Below are 12355 nucleotides of genomic sequence, written 5' to 3' on the forward strand. Positions count from 1 at the left end.
TTTAGACTTACACCAAACACTTTCCACAACTGTGAAATTTTGGGTAATGATATGGTGCTGGTTTGAGGTGGTAGTGGTGTAAAGAAAACTTAAGGAGACCAGCACAGATGTGTTAGCAAAGTCCCTTGCAAGGAAGTGCACAGGAGTGTGCTAAGGTTGCTTGGGCAACTGCCCGTTTGCCCTTTTCGACTGAAGTTGCCCCTCCGAAGGAAATAAGTTGCCCCTCCTAAGGAAAGGAAGAAATAAGTTGCCCCTCCTTGAGTGACAGTTCAAAATTATATTTTGAAAATTTGCGATTACATGGAGGGGGCGTGGCACCGGCGGTGAAAAAAATATTGTGTGCCCCTTTTCTCCAGGGCAGAGCAACTGCCCTTCAAAATTCCTGTGCACGTCCCTGGTCCCTTGAATCATTGTCTCACACCACAGCACCCCACATGCACTCCCAAATCCTCTCAGGGAAACTGACTGAGCTGAGATGAGGAACAAAATCAGTAGAGGGGTCAAACAAAAGTCAGCATGAATTAAGTTTTCGTATTCAGCATTGTTATAATAGTTCAGCTGGCTGTCTTCTCTCTCACTTCTCATCTGCTGTAGCTGTGAAGGTTTGTGATGTAGCCTACACACAGAGGCATCTCCAACCTTCACATGAATGCTCCCACAAAACAATTATGTACAAATGCCAAAGTCATAGGCTCAATTTTGACTTTGTTCATGTACTTAAAACAAAAATAAAACTACAAAATATTGGCTGCCCTGCCGGGTTTTTAATGAAATTTGCTACACTAGCTGTCTCTTGACACTAGAGGGAGTAAGAGCTATATTTCTCTTATGATTCAGTGGCAAAGATGATGAATTTTGATCGTTGATGGTTTGAACGTTTTGGATCTATACACCTAACTACCCCAAACGGCTTTTTATAACTGTCAGAAGGTGGGATGCCCTGAGAACCCACGCAGCCACTGAACTATTTGATTATGGAGGCATACGGTTTATTAGGTGGACCGAATGCATCATGTGGTTGCCAAAGAACACACACAGATGTGAGTAACATAATCAACCTGATATAATTACAGTAAGATAGCAGGATAATGTAGTGGCTAGCCAGGGATAGGACCTTTCAGTATATCATAACCAGTATAGCATCCATTCGCCTTTGATCAAAAATCTGAAAGGTAATGTGACTGTCACTTCAAATATACAACTTGATACTGTAGGAATGCAGGTTGGTATTGTATTAAAGTTAGGTTACAGTATGGTTTAGATTTGCTCACACATTTCTCAATAAATCAATATATGAGAAGTTCATTATTACAATACTGTGAACTCCAACAATTTAACCTATGAAACAAATAAACACTATACAAGAGGGATAGTGCTTTCATTGACAGTTATTAATTCATGAAGAATTAAGTGAGAGACACAAATGAATGGGGCATTACCGGCATAACTGAAAAATGTGTAAGCCTATTTGATAAAAACACAAAAGTACAGGAATTACTTCAGAACACGTGTTTTACTCGATTCTCTTTAAAATATGTATGAATGACGTCAAACGTCAATGTCTGATGAGTTATTTGCTGTCAAGGGTATGGAAGCGTGGCTTTTGAATGGGACAGCTCACATAGGGATGGAAAGAAAACGCATGGGCGTGTTTCATTGAGTTGATATAAAACTGTACACATGTGGCAGTTGCTACAAGTAAGGGGGTGAATTAACGGGAACCAGTTAAAGTTTTTCTTGCTGAGTGCGCTTACCAACGGAAAGGGTAAGAGGTTTTCTTATGACTTTACATTTGTTTAAAGTTTTAGTTTGTCTTGTTGTTAAACAAAATCACAACACAGGTTCTGTCAGTACCAAACTATATGCATCAATGTTAATTAACGTAATGATATTTACATTTTCGCTCAATGAGCAGAATCGCATTCCGAAATTATTTTGTGGGTATGTTCATCTTGAAAGTTCCCGTCAGAGGATGGGTTAATTTTTCTAACTCGAACTGTGTTTCATTATTTTGTCAGCAATTTGTCAGCATCAGAACATTACTGAATTTAACTGAACCTGTGATAATTTAACATGTTAACGTGTGATGTGAATATACACCTTGATGAATGGCAAAAAGACATGCATACTTTGCCATAGAATATCATAATCAGAATACCGCATACATTTTAATTTATTTAAAATCTTTTATCCAATGGCACTTATTTTTCAGGTGTAAATATGAAGTTGAAACCTTTGCTCAGGAAACTTGGCACTTTAGTTCGTGCAATACTGACCTTCCTCTTCGCCCTGGTGGTGCTGGGGGTGATGATATGGGCTTACATCGCTGGCTTCCCAATCATCACATCTCCTTACGGGATCATCTCCTTCGGCTTCTACGGGCTGCTTCTCAGCATCCACGTGCTGATTCAGAGTCTGTTTGCCTTCATCGAGCAGCGCAGGATGGCCGCCAGACGCAAGCCCTGCTCCTACACCAAGACAGTGGGCTTCACTATCTCCGCCTATCAGGAGGACCCAGCGTACCTTCGTGAGTGCCTGGACTCGATACGAGCGCTCCAGTATCCGTCACACCTGATGCGCGTCATCATGGTGGTGGACGGTAACTCTGACGACGACCTTTACATGATGGAGATGTTCAAGGAGGTCTTCGCTGACGAGGACCCGGGCTGCTTCGTGTGGCAGAACAACTACCACACGTGGAACCCCACCAATGGGGCCAGCCCCGAGCCAGACGCCAGTGACGGCCTTTGGGAAGAGGACCCCCAGAGGAGAGAGGTGGAGGAACTCATTCAGACCAAGCGTTGCGTTTGCATCATGCAGAAGTGGGGAGGCAAGCGGGATGTGATGTACACCGCCTTTAAGGCACTGGGATCGTCAGTGGACTATATTCAGGTGAGAGTGGGAGTCGTGCAGGCGTTACTGTAGTTGATATTGTCCGAATTCGATTGCAGTGACACTAAACTAAAAATCTCTCTTTCTCTCTTTCTCTCTCTCTCTTTCTCTCTCTATCTCTCTTTCGCTCTTTTTTTTCTCTCTCATTCTCTCTCTCTCTCTGTCGCTCTTTCTCTTTCTCTCAAAGGTGTGTGACTCAGATACAAAGTTGGACCCCTTGGCTACCTGCGAGCTGGTGAAGGTGCTGGAGAGCAACCAGAAGTACGGGGCAGTGGGGGGAGACGTCATGATCCTCAACGAGAAGGACTCCTACATCAGCTTCATGAGCAGCCTGAGATACTGGATGGCGTTCAACATCGAGCGCTCCTGTCAGTCATTCTTCGACTGTGTCTCCTGCATCAGCGGCCCCCTTGGTAAGAGACGGAGAAAGGCCTGGTCTGTGTTGTGTTCATTTATCCGTTGTTTTTGTTCCTTGTCTTTGTGTGTTTTGCGTATTTTATATTTGTATATTAATAAACATAATTATTATTTATGGAAACACGTCTCCAGCTTCCTCAGTTAACGAACCTGTGTGCCCATAGTGGGCTATTTTAATTCCAACTATTTCCCTGGTGTAGTCGTGCTCTAGTTAGTCCCATCACCACTCACCCTATTGTTATGCCACAATTTGTCATCCTGTCATCTTTCTGCTTTTAATCCATTATATTCATTACAAAAAGAAACTGTTACTCAAGTGTTGCTTCACCTCCACAGGTCTTTACCGTAATGACCTCTTGCAGCAGTTCTTGGAGTCTTGGTATAACCAGATGTTTCTTGGGACACACTGCACTTTTGGAGATGATCGTCACCTCACAAATCGCATGCTGAGTATGGGCTATGCCACGAAGTGAGTACAACCTCCTCGTCAACTTAATATTTGTACTTAATGATAAATACTTCTTAAAGTGAATGATGGCAGAGCCTTTAATCGTATTCGTCCACATTCTAAAATATATGTGCAGAAATTCTGCTGTATTGATGGTGTGTGCATGTCTTTTTACCCAGATACACAGCTCGATCCAAGTGTTACACAGAAACTCCGGGACAGTTCTTACGATGGTTGAACCAGCAGACGCGTTGGACAAAGTCCTACTTCAGGGAGTGGCTGTTCAACGCCATGTGGTGGCACAAACATCACCTCTGGATGACCTACGAGTCCATCGTGTCAGGGATCTTTCCCTTCTTCGTCACAGCCACTATCATCAAGCTCTTCTGGACAGGCACATTATGGGACATCATCTGGGTCCTGTGCTGCATCCAGCTCATTGGCCTGGTGAAGGCGGCGTATGCCTGTATACTGCGTAGGAACCTGCTGATGGTGTTCATGTCACTGTACTCTGCCCTGTATATGACCAGTCTCCTCCCTGCCAAGTACTTTGCCATCATCACGATGAACAAGAGTAGCTGGGGCACCTCGGGTCGCAAAAAGATAGTGGGGAACTACATTCCCCTATTACCGCTTTCCATATGGGCGGCCATTTTGTTGGGAGGACTGTTTTACACCATCTACAAGGAAACAAAGGCGGACTGGAGAACAATAGAAAAACAGGAGGAGTTGAAATTTGTAGTCTTTGGATCGATAGCGTACATTTGCTACTGGACTATGATGATTTCTGCATACTGGCTAGTGTTCTTGAGAGTCTGTCGATCACGATCAAAATCTTACTCTTTAGAAGTTTAGGGATGTATGTGAATATGTCAAGAAACTGTGTGATTTGTATTTATTATTTAAGATTTTTTTAAACGTTTGGAATTTATACCTCTTTTTAAACATTTGGTTGAAAGGAGATAATATATTTGTATTATAAGACAACTATGAAGAAGACTTAATTGATTGTCTTTCACGTCTTTACTTGTACAAAGATTATGTTTTGATTTATTGTACGTTGCAATATGTGAGATTTTAAGTGTTAATTTAATGTGTAACTATTTATTTACATGCCTTTGTATGAAGTGTGTGACACTTCTGCTTGAGTTACTGAAACTGAAAAAAAGGCAATTTCTGAATTTCTGCTCAGCAGTAGTACTGGACCTGGCTGACCTTTGACCTTTGTTTATAAGAAATGCACTGTGAGGCACTAAATCTTTGGATAGCCGCCATGATGATAACTCTTGCACAGTCCTTGGTGCACTTTTATATCTTTGCTACATCAATGTGAAAGATACTGTTCACGCTGACTACTGATAATGTACAGTATGTTTATTTTGATATTTGTCATATTTTATATTGTCAGCCACGCTATTGTGTATTTATAACAACACTCAAAGACAACATCTATAGACGAGGTCATCATTTGACTATTTATCTAGGTCAGTTGTAACACAAGGAGGTGTACCTCCATATAATTATGATAAAACACAATATGCACTAGACAGATGTAAGTGGATTAGTGGGATGCAATAGAAATCAAACTCACTATCCGCACACCCTCACATCTGTCTCTGAGAGAGAACAGCATACAGAAAAAAGACACTCGCTCCATGATAATGTTATCACAAATGACAGAAGTGAGATGTACATAGTGCCTTTATGGTTTAAAGTTTCCAAATCGCTTTTCAGGATTTACATTTCACTGTCTCAAGGTTTTAGAAAGTGACTTACAAGAGAGTCAAGAGCATTACATTTTGACCAACTTAAATGTTGAAATGTGTTAAAAGTAGATGTATGTTTGCTTGGCCTGCTTTTGTGTACAATGATTGAAGGTACAATGTTAATTTATTGGTCAGATATTGACTGTCTTGCAAATGGTAACATTGAGATGACTTAAATGATGTAATACATTATTTATGAACAAAAAATAAACATGTCATTTGCCTTATCATGAATAAAATACTTGAAATTCCATTACTGACTCTACTGGTGATAGGTTGTTTATATTTCAGCTCAACAGCCAATCAAATTATGCCCTTCCATTCTACTAAACCAACGTGATGATTGGTTAGAATACTGTATGGCTCGGTTCAAGCCAACAATGTTTCTTGCCCATTTACAGAGCCAAGACTGTTTACAAGCACCAGATGTTCAAGGATTCAAGGATTCAAGGAGTTTAATTGTCATTGTAGTACACAACAAAAAACAGTTTGGCGCTCTCCAGCAGCAGTTTGTTTAGATATATAAAATTGACATCAACACACAAAGACACAATAAGAGCATGACAAATATGACAATTCAAGGACAAAGACCAAATTACAGTAATTATTAAAATATATATATATATATAAATACTTAAAAATGTTGAGTGCACTCACAGAATGGACATCTAGAGGCCTCAGAGGAGCTTAATAAATGGTGTATTGGATTAGAACCAGTGGTGTAGTCCAGGGTATACGCAGGTATACGGAGTATACCCACTTATTTTTCAGTCAGCATCGAGTATACCCACTTCTCAAAACAGGGCGTTTATCCTGTGCTGTATGGGATGCTTAAAAAAAATGAAGAGTATACCCAATTCTCCAGGGACCACTACACCACTGATTAGAACCATGGACAGATATTCTTGTTTTCATACAGCTCATTCCGTAAAGCGTGCACGGATGGGTATTATTTGCTACTGAGCTCCCCAATGCTGACCAGATCAGATCGGAGAGGAACACAAATGTAACCAAAATAATGACAAAAAAAAAGATGACAAATTTTTGATTTGCTGAAATACTGCTTGAATTTTCTTTTATGGTTTTCTAAGCGTATGTGTAATGATAAAAGCACATATTGTGCTTAATAAACACTGGACAGTGTCATTTATTACAAGCTAGCTGAGTTAGGTTTTCAAGGTTGGTTCATCTGGAAAAACTACAAATGAGACCGATGATGTTACAGGCGGCATTCTTTCATAAATAACATGTTTATGATGGAACAACTAGTGAGTCAGCAATTTTCCTAACACAGTCAGAAGGAGTTGTAAATCAGAATCTCCACCAATCAAACCGGCAAGTCAAACATCAAGCAAGCGCAACACAAGACATAAGGCTTGTTTGGTTACTCTCTCTTTTTCTCTTTCTCGCTTCTTCCGGCAACGTCTCCCTTGGTTTCTTTGTAGCATCTTTGTAGACATCCATGAAGTTACTATACAAGGTTCTTCTTATAGCTAACAGATGGGTTGAGTTGTTGTGTGAAGTGGTGCCATAAAGCATTTTGCAGTTGTCATGCCCTGTCTATCAAAGTTGCAATACCAAGCTTCCCTGGCCTGCTGTGGCAGTGGCACAGACACAGACACAAGTCAGTATACCACAAAAATAAGCTGTGATTTAAAGGTAAACTTTTAACATAATGTTACTTTAAATTTAAAGCCCCCGTCCTGCCAATGGTCTCCAACTTCTCCAATATTCTCTTTACCTCTTTTACTCTCTTCCTCTCCCATGACAAACCTTTCCATGTGTTACGCTGTCTCATGAAAAAGACAGCGATTCTTTCTGATAATGTCTGATATGGTCTGCACCCATGATTTTTTTTTGTAAATTTCCACAATACTGCCATGGGGTTAAAAAAAGGAAAGACATAGTTGATGTTTTCTATACAAAGAGGCCCAAAGTTAAATGGTGAAACATGTTTGAATATTGTCTTTCATAGAGACCACATCAAACTCTTCAAACTACAAACAGAGCAACACCTTGGATCTAACAGGGACTGCTATTCATCTAAGCCTGATGAAGCTTTTCCCTCGAAGAGGGCCTCTCTTTTTTTTCAAATGATGTCCAGACCGTTAACTTAACCTGTCAAGTGATTCAAACCCTGTAATTGCTGACGTGAGCAACCACCACCGATACATCCCACCTCTGAAAAGTCAACATCCTAAGTTGCATTTGAAGTCAACACTGTGGAGGCAGATAGGTCTAAACATCACAGACATGCCAATGTATACCAAAGGTAGGACCTGTCTAACAGCCAACAAATGTCACAACTCAGACCACTCAGACAGCTCTTCAGCATTGACGTCTTGGGACCCTCCCTGGGGTTTGGCCCAGCAAATGCTTGTGACATCCATCACGGGGCAAAACAGCACTCCCTCCAATTGAGTGATAGTTGGGTGTGGGCAGACTGTCACTTTCCCCGCATACAAATATTTTATGGACCAGCATTTAGGTGGAGCTCAGTGTTTTATAACATTCTTTAAGATTTATTGTGGAAGAAAATGCTGCTTTGTGTCTCAAAACGTTGAGCTGCCATTCAGGGGATGGGATGACTTTACATAAGGGGCCAGGCGAAGAAAGAGGGAGAGAGGTTATGTAACTGGAGGAGAGTAAATGCAAAACAAAACACTTTGGAAAACTTTTTTGGTGCACTGTAGGGAGAGGATCTAAATTCTACTTTTTGTTAATTATTTATAATAATAATAACAACAACAATAATAATAATAACAATACAAAGAATGATAATAATAATCCAACATATCAGTACAAATATGTTCACATTTGAACTTCGTTCCACCCTTTTACAGTGTCATAAAACTGAATGGACAGCAGAGAGAGTGTAAACTATGGGCCCCTGGTGTGGCATAGACTCTCAAAGGCGTTATCTCATCTCATCACTCTCATAATCTTACCATGACTAAAGAAGGTTTGAGAGAAGAACCGAAAAAAGAGCCATTATGGTAAAAAGACAAATAAGTAAGATGTACTGTATACGCACAACACATGTACATATATATATATACAACACAAGTTTTGTGCCTTTTATGCCTGAACAAATTAGCTGAACAAATTAAAAGATATAAGCTGGTAAGAAATGATACTGAACTTAATCTGAGACTTGAAACATTCATCTACAACAACAATTTCAGATCAACTCATATTTTTATTTCAATATCACTCCATCTCTGCCGATTTACATAAACTTTTTTTCAATTTCCAGTCCCCTCTTCAGCTACTCAAGATTTCTATGTTTGCTTCTACCCTTCTCTGTTTACTTCCACTGTGGAAGTGAAAGGCGGAACCCTCATCATTCCATAGCTGAGGTCGCAGCTCAAAGACTGTATAATACACTAATGCCTTGAAGTCTGGGATGTTTTGAGTTAATGATTCCTATGATATGTACAACTGTGTGAGCCTGTCACAGAGGAATTTGAAGAGATTGATGCACTGGACAAAAGTGTACACACATCAGGATGAGGTTTTGTATGTTGTCATGGCAAAGCTAAAAAAGCAAAACAGTAATAAACTGAGATAAAACAGCGTGAAGAATTAGAAGTGGAAACAATGAGACTAATTGGAAAAATAAAGTAAACATGAATTGCCATGAACATGCTAATTGAAAAAGCTGCTAGCCGATAACCTGCCTATTTACCACCACAGTATTCAAACAGATGTTTTTGCCTTCTTTGTGCGGATTTAAAGGTAGAATATGAATGCACCTGCAACAGGCACAGTTCAGTAGCCACTGTATCTATGTTAGATAAATTAATATCAAGAAGACGTTTATATTAATGAGACAGAGACCAGCAATCAGAATTTCAGCGCTTTATCTTTTGCAAAAGAGGGAGATTTGTCACAACCAAATATCATGAACAAACTCCAAAGATGAGCTGGGTGCAGCCAGCCTTATGTGAGTAGAAAAAACAGGTTTCATGACACACAAAGGGCGGTATTCTCCCGTCCCATCGCTTCAGAAGCTGCTGCAGTGATTTCAGAATAGGTCCTTGAGAGAGGAGCAGGGTGCATAACTATCAGAACAAAAACAGGTGGTTTGCCTCAGCAAGAGAGTGTGCATCCTGGCCTCAGCACACAGGATAAGAAGGCAGATTAAAATACAACATGTCCTCATTAAAATGTCTTTATCAATCTACCTTCAATCAGCCTCCAATCACTTGAGTGCTGAGAGAATCGGACTACAGAACACAGAGCACAGAACACAGAACACAGAACACAGAACACAGAACACCCAGGTATTTAGGGTTTCAAAGAGATTCAAGTCTAGTGAATTGAAAGACCACTCGGACTTACTCAGGGACTTGGGTAGATTCTCTACATCATGCACTGAACTGTGTGTAGGCAGCCTCACTCTGGACAAGCATGATAGTTCACCATTTCTCGAATGACAGGTCTCTATTTTGTAGCAAGCACATTCAATTCAATTTTACTTATATAGCGCCAAAACAATAAAATTGTGTCAAGGTGCTTTACAGTGCCCAGAGCCTGAACCCCCTTAGAGCAAGCACAATGGCGACAGGGGCAAGAAAAAACTCCCTGTTAATCATGAAGAAACCTACAGCAGAACCACTGCACATGGATGTCCAGCACCAGACTTGTCTTCAAGACCTTCCTTGTGTCGCTGTGTCCACGTCTGTACTCATCTCACATAGGCCTCAATATGAATCTATGCCTCAATATGAAACTGTGTGACGGTCTGAAAGTTTGGTCTGATGTGGGTTTTGCTTTATCCATGATAAGAAATGTCTGGTTTTAATTTGAAAAGTGTCTGGTTCATTTAAATATTTAGGCAAATTGCTCTCATTAAACACCAAACTCTATTGATCCGTTTGACGAACTCTGTGCAATCAAATATAGATTTTTCAAGGAAAATATGTACCTTATATTTTGACCATGAGAGTGTTTTTTTAGACACAGTGTAGATGAGCAGCCAGTTCCACTATTGAGCACTTTGGACTCAACATACTCCAAGGTTACTGAGATTCTTTAGAAGCTTCTTGATGAGAGTTTATTGTTGAGCTAGTCTATGCCCTTCTCTAGCGGCTACAGAAACATGCTTGTATCATTGTGCTGTCTCCATTTTGGGACACTTCTACTGAAGGGTACTATTAACTCTACCTTTACAGTTTGTAAACATCTTTTTTTGTTTTCATTTATATCAGTCTTTTTCTTTATATTTTTCACTTTGGATTATGCACTTGGTGAAGGTTGCCACCGGATACCAGTTGACCCTTGACCCTTGACCCTTTGACCTTTGGAATTACTTTTGGCTGGTTCACAGCCTCAGTCAAAGTCAAAAGGTGATCTTATCTTCTCAGTCACTGCACTCAGCCTTCTATCCCTATTGTATGACCCTGATTTGAAATGTCTCCGCCAGAAAGTGTTTTCTTCATTTATGTCCTTCAGCTATCAATCTTCTACTGATTGATGTTTTGTATGTAATTCATGAATCCTGTGTCTGTCTCCGACGCCTTTGGAGCAATAATTTATTTATTTTCCTCTGGTTAAATGCAGTTATATTTAATAAGCTTTAAAAATATAAATTATCTCAATGATGATGAAATTACATGCCCCAGTCTACAGAATATGTTATGTGTGCAAGGAGTTTCTCACTTGTGCTAGCTTCTCACTTTTACTTTTTGTGGGCCTTGTCATTGTACAGTAGCTCTGGGCTCCAAAGGCACTGCTGCCTGGGTGACCATGGTGTTGTACAGTTGTACTGTTTCACTGATGTGAAATTAGTTTTTTTCCCGATCATATTCCTGGATTCTGACCTTGAGTCTCGGAAACGGATGGTGATTCACAAAGCAGAAGCCAAGATTCCTGAGGTAAGAAACATGGCTGATTTCACACAGATGAAACACGGCTGGCCCCTTTTGCCTTTCACACAGATGAAGTCTATTGGGGTGGTTTTCGGGGTCTACGTCACTGTTACTCACCCCAGTATGTTGAACTCTGCCCAGGTTTCCCAGAAATATTTAACGAGTAACATCATGTCTTGGCACCATATGTCTCTCTTTCTCTCTCTCTCTCTCTCTCTCTCTCTCGCTCTACTACGATGTATTTTTTCCCAGTGAACGTATGAAAGCACTGCAGAATGGGACATGTGTTCCATGTCTTTGATATTGGAAACAAGACTGTGATGATGCTTTTACTCTGCATTGAGCTTCAAGTCACCTCAATCACGGCCCAGTCTACGGTCTCCTTCTGGCAGGCAAGGCTGGTGCAATGCAGACACATTTGCAGACATGCTCTGTGTGTGTGTCTGTTTGGATTCTGTATGTGTGAGTGTGTCATTTTGAAAGTCAGAACTATATATTAGCTTGTGCATGTCTGTGTCCAGTGTGTATATATCCTTGTGTGTATGTCTGTGTGTCTGTCAGTCTGTCTGTCTATACTCAGGGAGGTCTACCACAACGCTGGAAAGCTAAGAGGAACCAACTGTGACTAAGCAGGGAGAGGCGTCCCGCGGCTCTTAGCCGATCTCTGACACAGAGGGTGATCCTAGCTCTTCTGGCTGTTAGCAATTACCCCACTGCCCAACGCCCTGTCTCGTTCCCCTTCTGCCTGCGTCACAGGGGCTCCTGGCATCCATTGACGAAGCCCCGGCAGGCAGATGGAACCGATTAAAAAGGGAAGTGGAGTAACATGACTAATAATGAGATGGGGGGAGGGAGGGTCTCTGGCTCAAAGGGATTAGCACTAGATCTGTGGCGTACAGTGGTTTCTTGGTTCCAGCTAACGGTCTGACCGGAATCGACCCCAAACCATAAACTTGTGT

At 40.9% G+C, this 12355-nt stretch overlaps 1 protein-coding gene across 1 annotated transcript; it reads left to right on the forward strand.

Moving 5' to 3' along the window:
• Positions 1-2220: 2220 nt before the first annotated feature.
• Positions 2221-4612, forward strand: has1 (hyaluronan synthase 1; the record flags this gene model as incomplete). Its single annotated transcript, XM_080857934.1, has 4 exons — positions 2221-2892; positions 3080-3305; positions 3646-3778; positions 3937-4612. The coding sequence occupies 4 exons, from the start codon at positions 2221-2223 to the stop codon at positions 4610-4612; spliced, it is 1707 nt and encodes a 568-aa protein (XP_080714060.1).
• Between the last annotated feature and the right edge of the window lie 7743 nt (positions 4613-12355).

Source organism: Sprattus sprattus (genome assembly GCF_963457725.1).
Source record: "Sprattus sprattus genome assembly, chromosome: 19".
NCBI classification, from domain to species: Eukaryota; Metazoa; Chordata; class Actinopteri; order Clupeiformes; family Clupeidae; genus Sprattus; species Sprattus sprattus.